The sequence below is a fragment of the Gadus macrocephalus genome, chromosome 10 (genome assembly GCF_031168955.1).
Source record: "Gadus macrocephalus chromosome 10, ASM3116895v1".
NCBI lineage: Eukaryota > Metazoa > Chordata > Actinopteri > Gadiformes > Gadidae > Gadus > Gadus macrocephalus.
In genome coordinates, this window is record NC_082391.1 from 8,262,069 (window position 1) to 8,281,532 (window position 19,464).

Below are 19,464 nucleotides of genomic sequence, written 5' to 3' on the forward strand. Positions count from 1 at the left end.
ACTCAACTCTGCTGCTCATCCCACAAGTGCATGTTCCTTACAAATGGGGCACCATTTCAAAGGGAACTATAGAGGCTTTCCAACAGTATAAGATTTATTGCCATAAAGCATTGTTACCACAGAGAAATACCAAACCAAACACAAATGTTCTTACTTTTTGTGTTAAGTTTATATATATATGGGGCATATATATATATATATATATATATATATATATATATATATGTGTATATCTATGTATATATATATATATATATGTGTATATCTATGTATATATGACCTACTGGCAGGCCGTGTGCTTAGCGTGTTTCAGTGAAGTGATGTTGGAAAGGATTTGCTGAACACGCTGGGTGGGCACACTGAAGCGTTTTGACAGCATTGCTGAGCCCAGGACTGGACCTAGTCCTGGGCCCAGTGGGGAGTCAGAGCCTATGGACTTCTAACAGACAGATGTCACTCTGGCCCGTGTTCCTCCGTTTTCCTCCCACTGGGCGTCCTTGTAGTCGTGGATTGATTCCCGTCCACATGAATCCAGCATTTTGCAGTCGGTCCAATGAGGCGAGTTATGACGCTGTGGGCCTACCACAGTCAAGGCTTCATTTGCGTGTGTGTGTGTGTGTGTGTGTGTGTGTGTGTGTGTGTGTGTGTGTGTGTGTGTGTGTGTGTGTGTGTGTGTGTGTGAGTGTGTGTGTGTGTGTGTGTGTGTGTGTGTGTGTGTGTGTGTGTGTGTGTGTGTGTGTGTGTGTGTGTGTGTGTGTGTGTGTGTGTGCAGTGAGCAACCCACCTGCACTCCGACTGTGCCTGAGCTCCAAGCCAAATGCCGAGGTGGAGGAGGGAGGGCTGGAGGGAGTAGTGGGAGGAGGGAAGGAGGGGGAGAGGGGGAGACCTCGATGTCGACCTCCAGGAGAAGAGGTGAAGGGTCGGAGAGGAGCAGGGGGGGACAACGGAGGGAGAGAGGACTGGCTGGCATTCCCCTTTAAAGAGGAAGCGTAAGTGGAGAGAGCGGGACAGAGATAGACAGAGGGAGAGCGAGAGACAGAGAGACAGACAGAGAGAGACAGACAGGGAGAGAGAGAGAGAGAGAGAGTGACAGACAGAGAGAGACAGAGACAAAGAGAGGATTGTGCGAATTAGTAAATATATGAGATATATATATTTTGTTTTGTGATAATATTGATTTGGACATAACCTGTTACACTGAAAGTACAAATAACAACTGTATGTGGTTTCCCTCTGTCCTTTGCAAACCAAATATATTAAATGTCCCTTATACAAATCAATCAAACAATAGGCTTTGATATAAAACTGAATACAATAAGTGTGTGTGTTCTTGTGTTGTACGTGAGTCCTTTGCAGATCCTTTATGCTAAAGCAAGCTACAGTGAATTCAGATACAGGCCATTAGTGTGGGGATATGGACCAAGAATCTTCAAGAAGGCTTACAGGTCGGCTCTTCAAACACAGTACCTTTATACCGCCAGTCCAACAATGGATATCCTAATTAAAGCATTGATAATAATGTTCTATCTAGCCGTTGCCCTGTCTCTGAGATATACTTGTGTTCTCCAGATGAGGGGCCGTGTTTGCTCACCTGTGCGGCCGGCCTCCTGCTCAAGTTAGGCTGAACTTTACGGAACCCTTTGGCCGCCAGCGAGGAGGGGGCGGGGCCTGGGGCCCACAGGGATTCCGGACACCAGACACCTGAAACAAAGAGCTCACATGCTTACACTGCCGTAAACAAAGAGCTAACATGCTTACACTGCCGTAAACAAAGAGCTCACATGCTTACACCACCCGTAAACAGAGAGGTCACATGCTTACAGACTGCATGTACTAGATGTTTTGTTATCTAGTTAATTGTTATCTAGTTTTTATTTTCCAATTTTCTTACATTTAATTTTAAGCATTATATTAGAAGGCGTTCATTAGATGAATACTGGACAAATACATTCACATGGACAAAGCCGCTACAATTATTCAATCATTTTAGGAGGCATTAACCGACATTGGCTCTTAAACTGGGACACAAAAGTACAATGAGCTAAATATCTAAATACCTGGGTCCATGATGCTCTTGTTGCTCCTTAGATGATCCTGTGAAAAAAAAAAAATACTAATGAAAATAAAAACAAACAGTTAACAGGTCTCCTCTGGGTTCGACTGTGAGGCGACACACAGACCCTAACCCTAACCGTTTCAGAGGGCCAACGCTAACCCTAACCCTTACCCTAAACCTTACCCTAACCGGTTCAGAGGGCAGATAGTGACACTAGACACTTGGTTCAGAGCGCAGATGGTGACACTAGGCACTTGGTTCAGAGGGCAGATGTTGACACTAGATACTTGGTTCAGAGGGCTGATGGTGACACTAGACACTTGGTTCAGAGGGCAGATGGTCACACTAGACACTTGGTTCAGAGGGCAGATGGTGACTCTAGACACTTGGTTCAGAGGGCAGATAGTGACACTAGACACTTGGTTCAGAGGGCAGATGGTGACACTAAACCAACCATCCATTGTTCCGTTTTGATGGTAATTAATGAAATAATGTGAACCAAATATTTCATTGCCTCCTGTCTGAGCAGTCAGGGGGCAATGAAATAGCTGTGTTCACCTCCTGGCCTGATCTCCTTCTCCCAAACCCCCCCCCTCTGAGGGCGATGAGGAGGGGGGTGTCTGTACCATAGATATATATATTAACTAGATGCCTCGTACGCGCTGCTGGCCAATGGAGTCGAACGTCACCACTGTAAGAGTCAGAGATGTAGTTATGACACTGCATACTTTTGATAGAATAATGAAAAATAGAATAATGTTCTAAAATAGGTACAATATCATAACCACGTTAATAACGTTTGTAATAAACCAAACCGTTTGTAAATCGGTGGAAAATTGAGCAAGTTATGGTTATTTAAAAAGTACATGTACCACTACCAACACAATGTTATTGGTGAGCAGCTTACTGTGGTAAGATGGCCTCCTATGGTGACGTTCTAGACGCCACCGTATGGCATCTAGTTAATATATATATCTATGGTCTGTACTGTACCAGAGCCCGTCTACGAAGAGCCTGGGCACTCCCTATACGCCCCATTGTACCGATCTTGGTTGCTGTTCCATCAGACATCCACTGGGGGTGATCGCGGGCGAGTCCAGATTGAATGGGAGTCTATGGGGCTAGACGGCTAATTATGCCTCTTACACCTGCTTGTCGTTGAAATATCGCACATTTTATTGTAGATTCCGCTAGTTCAATATAGATTATAGCTCAAAAGTCAAATGAATGAGTACTTATGTCCTTTCGATTTCTTACAGTTTGGGCCGTTGTTGGCCATACACGCTAGCATTCTGCTAATGAATGCTGATTGGTCAGGGACGGACTTGCGACTGATTACGACCAGAGACCCCTCTTGAAGGCATCTGAAGCTGAAGCACGATCAGAAACATTCTGTCGAAGTTAATTTTTTGCGTACTGTATTTATATTTTCCTGCAGGCCCTTTTATTTTTTATATAAGTTATGTATGGTGAAAGTACATGGGCATAATGGAATTTCTTCCATTTCTTGTGTTCAATGTGTTATATACATGGTATGTACGGTATGACCACCTTAAAGGCCCACTATGCAACTTTTTTAGCCAAAATTACATTAATTATGCTGGTTGAGAGTTATTCTGATGGTTCTGCAACCATTTCTGGGTCGTTTGGTGGGTGTGTCATTGCCCCATGTCACCTCTCCAAGGAAAAAGCGCATATGCAACTTGCTCTGTTCGGACCGACACAATCCGGATGTGACACAGCGGAAGTATCCAATCGCGCCTCGAAAATGTAGTCAGATTGTATTTTCGAAAATGCTTTACGGCACAGACACCCAAACATGGCACCGGCTAGATATTAACAGCCAGTTGCGAGGCAATTGTTGCATTCATCATGGATCAATCGACTGTTAAGGGACCCAAGAGGCGACTGTCGGTGGAACAAAAGAAGAATGTATCAGAAAAGAGATCAGACACGAATGAAAGGTGAACTATGCAACTTTTTTGGCTTGATTTACCTTAATATAACAGGCTAAGAGTCATTGCGATGGTTCTATGATACATTTTTGTTCGATTGTTCGTTGTTTCGACTCCCCCTTGCGCATCTTGGCGGAGAAAAGGAATATGTTTCTGCCGGCGACCCGCCGCCCACTCTCGCGGGAGTCTCGGGTCTCGCGAAGTAACGAATTGCTTTACGGCACAGACCCCCAAACACGGAACCGGCTCGATATAAACACAAGTAACTAAGGGATTGTTACATTCATCATAGATCAGCCGACTAAAAAGAGACAGAGAAACCCAATGTCGGAGGAACAGAAGAAGAGAAAAGGGAGACTGACCGACAGAGAGGCCAGACACGAGTAAACGTTGGGCAAGCTTTTCAGGAATAGCGTGAACTGAAAGAAAAAGAAGACGCCGACTTGGCCGTGTTGCTTTTGAAATTGAAAGTACCTGAGGCTGCACCTGGTAGGGAAAGTTGCGCTGGAGCCCGGGTAAAATCGCGAGTGTCGAGTGTCGAGACTCAAGCACTTAATTTACCTTAAAGGGCAACTTCACCCATTTCACATAAGCTTTGTATTTTTAGAACCCCCCGCATATTTTTGAATGGTCTGGCATCATTCCCTTATTTTCTGGAGAGACTGGAGAGATCCGTATCGATCTCCAACACTTCCTGTTTTCAATGACGCAATATGACTATTTTTGCGTACAAGAAAATAGGAAGTGTAAAGGTACGGCCACACCAAACGCGTTACCCGCGTACCACGCGTATAAAATCGGCAATTTTTCCATAGGGAAGCATTGGTTTACGCGCGTATGAGGTGCGTACACGCGTATCATGCGTACGAAGCAACATTTTACTCGCGTTAGGGGCGTATGAGGCGCGTATATATACGCGCGTATATACGCGCGTACGCGAGGAGTTCAAAAAAGTGAACTTTTTACGCTCATACGCGTGATACTTAGCCGCAATAGCCAATCAGCGTAGAGCTTGACCCGACGTCACTGGCAGAGAGTAGTGACCCTTGCACAGAAGCATACGGCCGACATCTTTCTTTATTCTGGGTGGAAATAGTAACATAGTTACGCCATTAAATGCGTTTATGGAAACATTTTTAGCGAGAAATGTGCATTTTACTTTCATAATGTTCACTCGGTGAATGTGAAGGATGTTTGGTTTGATAGTTATGACGAAGAGTGAACGCTCCGTTCACTTGCATGGACAGAGTCTCTGGTTGCTAAGCAACCTCAACGTCTTGGCGGACTATTTCGCTGCCGATCAACACTACGAATGCTGGAAACACACCAGACACACCATGTGAAGTTATTTAACCCGATTATTGTTATTTATATCCGAGATTATTTAATCTAACCCGATTCAAGCTCTATCATGCACCCAGACACGGCGGCGTTTGGGTTTCCTTCCTCGGACTCCTAAATCCAGCGCAGCCACAGGCGCGTAGCTGCGTATGTAGGACCATTTTTGACACAAAATGGTCAAGCAACATTTTAGCTGCGTTACGCGCGTACATGGTACGCGGGATACGCTTTTGGTGTGTCCGCACCTTAAAGGCCGATTTATGATCAGTTACGTAAGCGCAAGCGCAAGAGGCCCTTGCGCGCCCTTGCGCACCCCTTGCGCGACTTCTCACGTCTTGCGTGCGTCGGGCGATTTTTCTAGACTTGCGTCATTTTTTACGTAAGCTTTTACGCGAGCCGCGCAGCCTGCAAGGCTGTGATTGGTCTGCTGGTCTGGTTACTACTTCCTGTCTGGACATGATGTTGTTTTAACAACACATTATGTCGTTTTAAAATGTAGAGAGATATGCACATTTATACAACCCCAATGATCAACAACTTCATCACCCCTGTTCCTGTCTGTTGCCATCATTCACTGTGTATGGGGAGAACACGATCTGGCACATAAACAAACCAACGACTCCCACAGACAAAGACGTCATTCTCGAGGTCGTCTTCAACGAAAAACTTTACTCCACATATTACTCCACCTACTGTTCTGGCGGTGAATTGCTTGGCAACACGCGCAACACGCGCAACCTAAAAGGGAGCATGAATTGCTTTGAGTAAATTTTGCGCAACAACGTAACACCAACGCTGAAGCATGCAGCCGCCTTAAGAGGGGATGATTCTCGTAAGACTACAACCACTAGTCCCACCCCCCTCTAGGGGGTGGGACCCACTGACGCTACAGACCTATTAGAGCAGTGCCAGTGGGTGGGACTTCACCAGCAGAAACTAACATCCACAGCGTCTGAAGCTAAGATAACAGAGGCTGTTGATAAAACTGAAGTACATTGGCGGAGGGTACTAGATCTGACATAGAAGATGGCTCCATGCAAAAGTTCACCATTTCGAAAGAAATACAAACGAGGACTACCGTATTTTCCGCACTATAAGGCACACCGGATTATAAGGCGCACCTTTAATGAATGGCCTATTTTAGAACTGTTTTCATATATAGGGCGCACCGGATTATAAGGCGCATAGAATAGAAGATACTGCAGTCAAACGTTTGACTGGGGTTGCGTTATGCATCGACTAGACTGAGCTGTGCTAAAGGGAATGTCAACAAAACAGTCAGATAAAGTCAAACTTTATTAAGCGTTCTGACAACTCCGGTCACTCCCATGGTAACGATGTTCAAACGTTAATGTGCATATTAACAATATCTCATCAATATCTGATCAATATCAATATCTCTTAACAATAAGCTCACTTTTTCAGTTCATTCCCCGTCTACGAATCCCTCGAATTCTTGTGTGTCCGAATTGAACAGTTGGGCGAGTACGGCATCCAACATGCCCGGATCCCTCTCGTCATTATCCGAGTCAGTGTCGCTGCTGTTGCCTGGCAGTTCAGTGATTATTCCTGCCTTCGTGAAAGCTTGGACCACAGTTGGACCACAGACTGTTATATCAGCCCAGGCATCCACAATCAATTGGCAGATAGTGGCGTAAGTCGCCTGGCGCTGTCTCCCCGTCTTGGTGACGTGTGTTCGCCTTCTTGGCCCCGTCCACACGAAGCCGATTTTTTGGGTGAAACCGCATAAAAAAACGCTTTTGGTGGACACGGGCTACGGCCACACCAAACGCGTGTAACGTGCCTAACTTGACGCTTGATCATTGTGTGTCACAAAAATGGTTCAACGCGCCAGTGGCTGCGCTGGATTTAGGAGTCCGAGGTAGGAAACCCAAACGCCGCCGTGTTTGGGTGCATGATAGAGTTTAGATCGGGTTAGATTAAATAATCTCGGATATAAATAACAATAATCGGGTTAAATAACTTCACATGGTGTGTCTGGTGTGTTTCCAGCATTCGTAGTGTTGATCAGCAGATAGTCCGCCAAGACGTTGAGGTTGCTTAGCAACCAGCGACGCTGTCCATGCAAGTGAATGGAGCGTTCCCTCTTCGTCATAACTATCAAACCAAACATCCTTCACATTCAACGAGCGAACATTATGAAATTAAAATGCACATTTCTCGCTAAAAATGTTTACATAAACGTATTTAATGGCGTAACTATGTTACTATTTCCACCCAGAATAAAGAAAGATGTCGGCCGTATGCTTCTGTGCAAGCGTCACTACTCTAGTGACGTCGGGTCAAGCTCCACGCTGATTTGTTCCATTAGTAGCTGGAACAAGGAGGTGTCCGATAGGCGGAGATGATCAGCGGGAGTGGCCGCCAGCGAAGCTGTGCATGGTGGGAGTTGTTGTCTTCAATCCACAAGCGCCAAAAAGTCACTTTCTGCCTTTTCTCGGTCAAGACGGCACCAAATTAGAATTTTATTTTATTATTCGACTACATATAGGACCCAATTTCAATACATATTCATGCCTCCACCGGTGAAATGCTCCTTTAACCGATTGTTCCATACAAATTGTTTGTTAACTATTTAACAACTTCAACATCTGCTATTACTGTAGTTGTTTTTTGTAGGACTTACTTGGGCTAATGACCTTGCACAGAGCGAAAACCATTTACACCACTGGTCATTGATTGCTATGCATTCAGTGATCTTTACAGATGGGTTTGTTTTAAGCCATTGAATATAATTGCTCTGCCCTGCAACACATTATAAGCTACGCATGTTTGTTAAATGAGAAATATGGTCGGGGTCACATTGAAACAGTAACAGTTGTATAACAGTAATTATACAAACATTATACCAACATTGCAACAGGCAAGTTTATTCAAACATCACAATAACAAGAACACAGTAACTAATAGTAAATAATAAAAAAATATATAAATGATTCAACAACACTGAACATACAGAACAGAGGCAGGGAAAAAGGACAGAGGAAGAAGACTTGTCCGTTGTCACAGCATCAATGTCCAACTGTAGAGAAAGAAAGAAAGGAAGAGGCATGAGGAGGAGTACAACAGAACACTGCTCTCTAGGAAATTGTTTACTGACGTAAACTTAGTTGATGCAGTCTTAAAATTATGATTCTAATCCAGGTTTCTATTTCAGGAGAAAGAAATGGCTCATAATCGTTACAAAAAAAAAAGCTTTATCATCGGCATTAGTGAGGATTAAAAAAAAACACTCTGTAAGTTACATGCATATGTAAAACATTCGCGCATTTCTTTTTTTTTACATTACCTCACTTAAACTCTGTAACTAGTAAGCAAGAAAAAGCCTTACCTCCAACAGCTGGTATTATCGTTGCGGGAAATGCGGAAGTGCTTCAGAAACTGCCGTAAAGCAGTACCTCTGACAGTATGACAATGTGTGACGTCATCGTATTTTTTCAACACCTTTTTAGAACAGATACGTGACCTTAAAGGCCCACTATGCAACTTTTTTTGCCAGAATTACATTAATTATGCAGGTTGAGAGTTATTCTGATGGTTCTGCAACCATTTTTTGGGTCGTTTGGTGGATGTGTCATTGCCCCATGTCGCCTCTCCAAGGAAAAAGCGCATATGCAACTTGCTCTGTTCGGACCGACACATCCGGATGTGACGCAGCGGAAGTATCCAATCGCGCCTTGAAAATGTAGTCAGATTGTAGTTTCGAAAATGCTTTACGGCACAGACACACTCCCAAACATGGCACCGGCTAGATATAAACAGCCAGTTGCGAGGCAATTGTTGCATTCATGATGGATCAATCGACTGATAAGGGAGCCAAGAGGTGACTGTCGGTGGAACAAAAGAAGAATAAAAAGAAGTTGGACCAGAAAGAGACCAGACACGAGTGAAAGGGGAACTATGCAAATTTTTTGGCTTGATTTACCTGAATATAACCGGCTAAGAGTCATTGCGATGGTTCTATTATACATTTTTGTTCGATTGTTCATTGTTTCGACTCCCCCTTGCGCATCTTGGCGGAGAAAGGGATTAGGTTTCTGCCGGCGACCCGCCGCCTACTCTCGCGGGAGTCTCGGGTCTCGCGAAGTAACAAATTGCTTTACGGCACAGACCCCCAAATACGGAACCGGTTCGATATTAACATATAAACACAAGTAATTAAGGGATTGTTACATTCACCATAGATCAGCCGACTAAAAAGAGACAGAGAAACCCAATGTCGGAGGAACAGAAGAAGAGAAAAGGGAGACTGACCGACAGAGGGGCCAGACACGAGTAAACGTTGGGCAAGCTTTTCAGGAATAGCGTGAACTGAAAGAAAAAGACTGCAAATGAGACGCCGACTTGGCCGTGTTGCTTTTGAAATTGAAAGTACCCTTTGGTGAACTTTGTCTTCGTGGTATTCTTGATGTTGATAGTCTCTGTACAAATGTGTTTGCTCAACCATTTTGTTGTGAGCCCTGTAAAAATGTGTTTTCTCGACCGTTTTGTTGTGAGCCCTGTATGTTTCCTTTCCTTTGTTACCACGGGTGTTCTGCTGTTCGTCTGTCTCGTCCCCAAGATACAGGCTGAATCCCCGAATTCAAACATCTGCAAACATGATTTTGTGTTCCATTTTATCTTCTTCATGATTTTCACAAACACATTTTCAAAGTTTCAAATCTGGCACTGTTCTAACAGTGTATTTCATTGTTTCCCGATTGTTTCTCTAAACCTATTGGTTGCTCTCTGCTGACGTACATTCCAATCACATGTGCCGTTAACCGGGCTGTGCGTGATTGACAGTGCTCTGCCGATGACAAGAATAACAAGCGACCTGGGCCCCGTTTCCCGATATCGATGGATCTTCGCTCGTAAGATCATTCTCTTGATGGATCTTTCGAACCATCGATAATTTCTTTGGAGCATTTCCCGAAACACCTCTTAACGTGTACGCGCATTCGCTGCACTCACGACGATCATAGGATTGTACCTGTCCACTGACATGGTGCTGAAACGGGCTATGACGCAGGGGGAGATGCAGGAATGTCGGAGGAAAATGGGGTTAAAAAGGGTTAAAATATCTCCCCATCAAGGCCAACCGCAGAGTAGCCTACGAAAAGAATAGATTGCAATAATATGAATGCTCAAGATATTAAAACACAATTGATTAAGCCTAGGCCGACATATATATCAGTCCTAATCCTGAGCGCACGATCGGGAGGTGGAAGTTGCGCTTTAGATGCCTTCACAAGTCCAGCGGAGGGCTCCAGTTTTCGCCGGCCAAGTCATGCGCTGTGATATGTGTGACAGCTATGTTGCACAACATTGCAGCTAAGGCTGGGGTAGCTTTGGTTGAACCGGAGGACATTGAGGACGATGACGACGAGGAAGATCGGTGTGAGGACGGCCTCCCTCATAACTACGCGGCTGGTTTTCATGCACGTCGAAGAGTGATTGAGACATTTTTTTAAGGCCTCCACCCTCCCACATGTCACTAAACATTCCTGTCAACGTGACCAATCCCCACCATATCCCAGCCTTTTGCATGCTCCTTCGCATTTTTTTTTTTTTTTTTTATAATTAATATTTTTTTTTCTTTATTATTTTATTTTATTTTTACATTATTTTAGGCTACGTTTTATGAGTAGCCTATGTCAGTCTGCACAAATCCCCCCCACTTTCTCTCACACATTTTAAGTGCCCTGCCTGCTCAAACATTTCCTGGACTGTCTCTCTCAAACTAAGAACATAATGGCCCACATTAGGCTCAGACGCACGTGATACACCATTACCAATGTGTTATAATAAAACGCATCCAATACTAGGAATGTCCGCTGGTTACGCCACTGAGGCTATAGTAGGCTAACGAGGCTCTTAGCGTCCTACGTGTACCCTGGAGCACTCGTTAGCTACGAGCGTTTTCAAGACGTTCGTTACCAAAGATGCTTTCGGGAAACGGTGTGAAAACTGTACGATGCTCGTACGACCCACTCTGCGATCCACTTAAGCTAAAGATGCTTTCGGGAAACGGGGCCCTGCGCGGTTGATTTTTTTTTCCCATTTTCTGGAATCATCTCACGGAACCCGTAAAGGGACATAGGATAAAAAAATAATAATAACGTTTCTCGTGAGCACGAGAAATTATCTGGTGCGCGTGTGTGTGTGTACTTTAAATGTGAATGAGTAGTTGCTGCCCCCACCCTTTGGAATACACTCCCCTCCCACATCAAAGTCTCTCCAACCCTCTCTTCTTTCAAATCTCAAAACATACCTTTTTACAATAGCCTTCCCCACCTAACTCCCACCTTATTCTTCATGTTTATTCGCTGTTTTTCTTTTATTCCTTGTCTGTCTTACATAGTTTTGATGGGGCAATATGTAAAGCGTCTTAGAGTACCATATTAAGCGCTATATAAATTTCATTTATTATTATTATTATTATTATTATATAAATCTAGATTTTACGTCCCTTTACGGGTTCCGTACAGTGGCGGCGCCAGAGATTTTTTTCTGGTGGTGCTATGGGGGTGCTCGGCGTTTTACTGAGGGTGCTATGAAATTAGGGTGATAGCATACGAGTCTCATTTTTCTCTACTACAACACCTCCCCACCATATCGTCACATATGTTTACACGTTTGCTCTCTAACGGGTCTTTGGGGTACATAAAAAGCGCCATTCAAATCGATCGTATTATATTGTCATTAGGCTACTTCTGATGGACGCGCACAAAGCCGCGTTCATCTCCGACGGTCATGCATGTTATAGATAACGTAATCCCAAATACTTCACTTACTTCAGTGTGTGGATTAAAGTTTGCGCCAGATGACTACCAGGTCACCACTACCATGAGCGACAAATTAAACTAAACATACCAAGTTCAATACACTTCTAACTAAAGACGGCAGATTAGAATGTCAGATAGAATTAACTTAAACAGGCAAAGAGTCAGAAATGCTTTCAAAAAGAGTATATTATTTTAGGTCACAATCAAAACATGAATGAAACCAAACAGTAGGTACTCAAAACCACAAATAAGAGAATTGACCGATCGCCAGGATTACTGTTACTTAGCCTAGGCCTACTACTCATTGAACAATCACGTTCACGCACGCAACGTGTCTGTGTCGTGCTACGTAAACAATCTGTTTATTTCAATCTGTTATTTTCTTTTGTGATTAAAATATTATTATCACACAATACATTTTATTAAGAACACAGAATGAAATTAAATAACAATAATAAATAAACCATTATTTTCTTGGGGGTGCTATGGGGGTGCTATGGCCAATCTAGGGGGTGCTCTAGCACCCCCTAGCCCCCCCCTGGCGCCGCCACTGGTTCCGTAGGTTCCGTACCCAGATGGTTCCAGAAAAGGGAAAACACAACCGCGCAGGTCGCTTGTTATTCTTGTCATCGGCAGAGCACTGTCAATCACGCACAGCCCTGTTAACATGTTATTTGAATGTACGTCAGCAGAGAGCAACCAATAGGTTTAGAGCCAAATGGTCCCGCCTCAGGGAACGTTTTTTTTTTCAAATCTCTGAAAAATCATTGCTGAAAAGAAGAAGAAATACATTGCAATGGTGTACATTTATACCTTTACAAGTTTTTAAAAATAAATATTCAACCTTTCAAAACTTATTTCTCAATGTATGAACACCTGTTTGCAGAATCCCATTTACAAGGTTTCAAAACCGGGAAACAATGAAATACACTGTTAGAACAGTGCCTGATTTGAAACTCTGCAAATGCTCTGGGGACATTTTTTAAACTTTGAAAATGCGTTTGTGAAAATGATGAAGACGATAAAATGGAACACAAAATCATCTCTTTTTTCAGTGTTGCAAAACCTTTTTTATAAGGTGTTGAGTTTTCAAACCCAGACTTACAAGCCTTTGAAACTTTTTTTTTCAGGTTTCAATTATGGCAGGAAACTGCCTCCATAATGACTGGGTGGGGGGGGGGGGGGAGTGTGGTGGGAGAGAGACCCATGATGGTCACCTCCCACAGTCCCAGACACACACATAGGAACACAGATACATACAGGGCCGCACAATGTTTAATGGACAAAGTATTGTGTACTGACTTAATGCAAATCGAATGCAAATTATAAGTCGAACAGACTACAGAAAACACAAATGATGTGTCCAAAGTTCAGAAGACTCAGGGGAGGCAGGTTGTGAGTGACAGACGAAAACCAGGGTGCAAATGGGTGGCTAGCAACACCCAGGGGGCTCGACGTGCTCACCAGGAGATCAATCAACAATAAAACTGTAAATTAGACTCAGAATGTTTAAAATTGCATGCCTTGTTCTGTTTCTGATTATTTCATATAAAATGTATATCATACATTTAACCACCATTGTGGACCATACAATTGTTCCAAGAGTAAATTGGTCTGCCTGCAAAATTGCCAATTGCTATTCATTCAGAACATAGCAGAGTAGCATATATATATGAAGGAGAGGGTGTTTGTTGGGGGCCACAGTTCAATAGATTTAGACCATCACAACATCTATTGATGACATAGGGTGAGACACAAAACAAATTCTACATTTTCAAAAGCACTTTATGTTTCAGTTTGCTGCAGCGGTCTGAAGCAGGTTGTTCTGGCTGGGGGGTCGGAGAATAAATACTTAGCCACACCCACCAGAGCCACACCCGTTGGAGCCACACCCGCCAGAGCTACACCCACTACACCCGCCGGAGCTTCACCCGCTGGCGCTACACCAGCTGGAACTACACCCGCTGGAGCTGCACCCGCCGGAGCCACACCTGCCGGAGCTACACCCACTGGAGTTACTAAAAAAGTTCTTATTGTGCCATCTGGCATTATTAACAGATTCAAATGTTCAGGGCAGAGACATGACCTGAAGTCTGGTCCCACTATCTCTGTCCGTTTCACTTTGTTTCTTAAACTTCATAACAGTCTCCAGAATTCAGTATGAATATCCAAATCAAGGATTTGGAGAACCTTTTTATGATCAAAATAATAAACCTTTTTTCCTTATCAGAACATGCTTTCCGACTTCCGGTTTTGCAATGTGAGGGGTCGGTCACGCTTTGGGACGGCTCCGTGTATTTCATGATTTTCGTGCACCAAAGTGAAGTTTACCCTATGTAACTGTATTAATTATTTAAGAAAAGTTGGCCTACATCTCAGATCGATTAAATTGGCTTTACAATGTCGAGGCAACAACGACAGGTGAAAGATTATGCTCCAACCCAAGCAACACCAACGGCTAAGATGGCGGAGTCGCTAACCATTGCTAGCCTGGTGCAGGAACTTGACAAACACAAAGAAAGTTTGGCGGCTGAACTCAAAACGTTCCTCACGACATCTTTGGATACCTCCCTTACACCTATACGGACGTCTCTCGAAACTATCAACGCGGCATTGGACTCTCACAACCAAATGATAACGACCATTGAAAATACACTCTCCACCCAAAGTGACGAGATAGCCGAGCTTACAACGAGGCTTGATCACCTGGAGAAGGCCAATGCTGCATTAACATCCAAAGCGGAGGACCTTGAGAATCGTTCCAGACGACAGAATATAAGGATCGTTGGCCTACTGGAGGGTCTGGAGGGAGGTTCACCGTCGGAGTTCATTTCCAAGCTTCTTCGGTCAGTTGTTGGAAATGATGTTTTCCCCACACCTCCTGAGCTGGATAGAGCGCACCGTGCACCTGCTCCGAAGCCTGCCTTGGGACAACGTCCACGAGCCATCATCGCTAGATTCCATCGCTATCAGGACAAGGAGCGTGTGCTTCGGTGGGCGAGATCGCAGAAGGAAGGCATAAAGTTCGATGGCAACAGAATCCTGTTCTTCCCCGACATGAGTGCGGGCCTGGCCAAGCAGCGAGCGACGTTCAAGAACATTAAGGGCCCTTACGCCTCGTGCCCACTGCACCGTCAGTCAACGGACGTGGGAAGGCGTGGCTGACGGATGGGGGAGTAGTCTTTGCAGAGGCATACGTCAGCCAAGCCCAAGCATACGCGATCTGATTGGATGACGGAACCGTCGCTGCCGAAAAAGTTGAACATTTTTCAACTTTCTGACGGTGGCGAACGCTCCAACTGAACGGACGGATCCACAATGCATTGCGCGTCCGTCCCCATTCAAAGTCAATGGGCAACGGTCAACTGACGGAGGTAGTGGGCACGGGGCGTTACACCCCGTGCCCACTACCTCCTTCAGTCAACGGAGGTGGGAAGGCGTTGCTGACTGATGGGGGAGTAGTCTTTGCAGAGGCATCCGTCAGCCAATCAAATCGCTTCGCCGGGTTCTTCCCGCTACTTCCTGCTTGTTGCGATGCAAGATGACCCGCTTTCCCGCTTTCCAGTATCGTCAGAGCCCGAGTCGCGTCACAGTGCTTAAATTTGCAGACGCGATCTGATTGGATGACGGATCCGTCGCTGCCAAAAAAGTTGAACATTTTTCAACTTCTTGACTGAGCCGAAGGCTCCAACGGAACGGACGGATCCACAATGCACTGCGCGTCCGTCCCCATTCAAGTCAATGGGGATAACGCAACGGACGGAGGTAGTGGGCACGGGGCGTAACGCCCCGTGCCCACTACCTCCGTCCTTCGGCTCAGTCAAGAAGTTGAAAAATTTTCAACTTTTTCGGCAGCGACGGATCCGTCATCCAACCAGATCGCGTATGCAAATTTAAGCACTGTGACGCGCAGTACCGCGGGAAGTAGGGGTGCTGGGGGTGCTGTCTGAGGCCCTGTCTTATCACAGAAAACGATTATTTCTAAAAACTCCGGCCAAAGTGGAGATTTCTGAAAACGCCGGTTATGTGTTGTCGTGTCAACGGGGAGAAACGGGATTTTAGGTTCTGAAGCGTCACATTATGCACCAGGAAATGTTTAACGTCATGTGAGCGCCCGCTGTACCGTATTGGTCCGAATATAAACACAAACCCCATTGTAAAGGTGCGAACACACCAAGCGCGTACCATGTACGTGCGTAAAGGTACGGCCACACCAAACGCGTTACCTGCGTACCACGCGTATAAAATCGGCAATTTTTCCATAGGGAAGCATTGGTTTACGCGCGTATGAGGTGCGTACACGCGTATCATGCGTACCAAGCAACATTTTACTCGCTGTAGGGGCGTATGAGGCGCGTACATATACGCGCGTATATATACGCGCGCACATGTACGCGCGTACATATACGCGCGTACATGTACGCGAGGAGTTCAAAAAATTGAACTTTTTACGCTCATACGCGCCGCAATAGCCAATCAGCGTTGAGCTTGACCCGACGTCACTGGCAGAGAGTAGTGAGCTTGGACAGAAGCATACGGCCGACATCTTTCTTTATTCTGTGTGGAAATAGTAACATAGTTACGCCATTAAATGCTTTTATGGAAAAAATTTTAGCGAGAAATGTGCATTTTACTTTCATAATGTTCGCTCGGTGAATGTGAAGGATGTTTGGTTTGATAGTTATGACGAAGAGGGAACGCTCCGTTCACTTGCATGGACAGAGTCTCTGGTTACTAAGCAACCTCAACGTCTTGGCGGACTATATATCTGCTGATCAACACTACGAATGCTGGAAACACACCAGACACACCATGTGAAGTTATTTAACCCGATTATTGTTATTTATATCCGAGATTATTTAATCTAACCCGATCTAAACTCTATCACCCAAACACGGCGGCGTTTGGGTTTCCTACCTCGGACTCCAGAGCAGCCATGTCCATGGCAGCCACGGCCGGCAACTTTCTTTATTCTGAGTGGAAATAGTAACATAGTTACGCCATTAAATGCGTTTATGGAAACATTTCTAGCGAGAAATGTGCATTTTACTCTCATAATGTTCGCTCGGTGAATGTGAAGGATGTTTGGTTTGATAGTTATGACGAAGAGTGAACGCTCCGTTCACTTGCATGGACAGAGTCTCTGATTGCTAAGCAACCTCAACTTCTTGGCGGACTATTTCTCTGCTGATCAACACTACGAATGCTGGAAACACACCAGACACACCATGTGAAGTTATTTAACCCGATTATTGTTATTTATATCAGAGATTATTTAATCTAACCCGATCCAAGCTCTATCATCCATCCAAACACGGCGGCGTTTGGGTTTCCTTCCTCGGACTCCTAAATCCAGCGCAGCCACAGGCTGGGGGGGGGGGGGGAGTTTTGGGCGGTCTCATCTACGCGCGTATGCGTACGCGTGTATCTGACCATTTTTGACACAAAATGGTCAAGCAACATTTTCGCTGCGTTACGCACGTACATGGTACGCGAGGTACGCGCTTGGTGTGTTCGCACCTTAACGCAGCGAAAATGTTGCTTGACCATTTTGTGTCAAAAATGGTCAGATACGCGCGTACGCATACGCGCGTAGATGAGACCGCCCAAAACTCCCCCCCCCCCCCCCCAGCCTGTGGCTGCGCTGGATTAAGGAGTCCGAGGAAGGAAACCCAAACGCCGCCGTGTTTGGATGGATGATAGAGCTTGGATCGGGTTAGATTAAATAATCTCGGATATAAATAACAATAATCGGGTTAAATAACTTCACATGGTGTGTCTGGTGTGTTTCCAGCATTCGTAGTGTTGATCAGCAGAGAAATAGTCCGCCAAGACGTTGAGGTTGCTTAGCAATCAGAGACTCTGTCCATGCAAGTGAACGGAGCGTTCACTCTTCGTCATAACTATCAAACCAAACATCCTTCACATTCACCGAGCGAACATTATGAGAGTAAAATGCACATTTCTCGCTAGAAATGTTTCCATAAACGCATTTAATGGCGTAACTATGTTACTATTTCCACTCAGAATAAAGAAAGTTGCCGGCCGTGGCTGCCATGGACATGGCTGCTCTGGAGTCCGAGGTAGGAAACCCAAACGTCGCCGTGTTTGGGTGATAGAGTTTAGATCAGGTTATGCCGCTTTTCCACTGCATGGTACCAGCTCGACACGACTCGACACGACTCGACTCAGCTCGCATTTTTTGCGTTTCCACCGCGGTACCATGGTATCTGGTACCTGAAGTGGCTGCTTTTTCTAGTACCTACTCGCTCTAGGTTCCAAGCGAGCTGAGCCGATGCTAAAAGGTGACGTCGGCAGACGGCCGGCGACTGATTGGCCAGAGAGTGTGACGAAGTCACGAGAGCGACATGCTGGTAACATCCATAGCAGCGCCGCAGCCAACATGTTCCACTTCTCCAACTTCTTCAACATGCCAGCTAATAATAGTAATGCGATCGATGCCCTCCATTGTTGTTATGTGGGTTCTGTCCATGTGTGGGTTGCGTATGTGTTGTTTGCGTCGCGTACACAAATACGTCACGGCCCTTTCGCGCAGCCGACCCCGCCCACGTCCAGGAGGTACTATTTGCGGTGGAAAAGCACCCGTGCTGCTACCGTGTCGAGTCGTGTCGTGTCGAGTCGTGTCGAGTCGAGCTACATGTGCGGTGGAAAAGCGGCATTAGATTAAATAATCTCGGATATAAATAACAATAATCGGGTTAAATAACTTCACATGGTGTGTCTGGTGTGTTTCCAGCATTCGTAGTGTTGATCAGCAGATATATAGTCCGCCAAGACGTTGAGGTTGCTTAGTAACCAGAGACTCTGTCCATGCAAGTGAACGGAGCGTTCCCTCTTCGTCATAACTATCAAACCAAACATCCTTCACATTCACCGAGCGAACATTATGAAAGTAAAATGCACATTTCTCGCTAAAAATGTTTCCATAAAAGCATTTAATGGCGTAACTATGTTACTATTTCCACACAGAATAAAGAAAGATGTCGGCCGTATGCTTCTGTCCAAGCTCACTACTCTCTGCCAGTGACGTCGGGTCAAGCTCAACGCTGATTGGCTATTGCGGCGCGTATGAGCGTAAAAAGTTCAATTTTTTGAACTCCTCGCGTACATGTACGCGCGTATATGTACGCGCGTATATGTGCGCGCGTATATATACGCGCGTATATGTACGCGCCTCATGCGCCCCTACAGCGAGTAAAATGTTGCTTGGTACGCATGATACGCGTGTACGCACCTCATACGCGCGTAAACCAATGCTTCCCTATGGAAAAATTGCCGATTTTATATGCGTGGTACGCAGGTA

The 19,464-nt window shown here is 45.1% G+C and overlaps 1 protein-coding gene across 20 annotated transcripts in view; it reads right to left on the bottom strand.

Annotated features, from left to right (window-relative positions):
* Positions 1–19,464, bottom strand: part of LOC132466261 (sorbin and SH3 domain-containing protein 2-like) — an 85,326-nt gene that overhangs the window by 56,429 nt on the left and 9,433 nt on the right. For all 20 annotated transcript variants that reach the window (XR_009527816.1, XR_009527815.1, XR_009527814.1 and 17 more), the window contains 3 exons: positions 2,058–2,094; positions 1,592–1,701; positions 785–974 (listed from right to left, as the gene is read on the bottom strand). Coding sequence is in view for 16 of the 20 variants with exons in the window: in XM_060063375.1 (XP_059919358.1) it covers positions 785–974; positions 1,592–1,701; positions 2,058–2,094 (337 nt within the window). In the remaining 4 variants the exon portion in view is untranslated. The remainder of the gene's footprint in view (positions 1–784; positions 975–1,591; positions 1,702–2,057; positions 2,095–19,464) is intronic.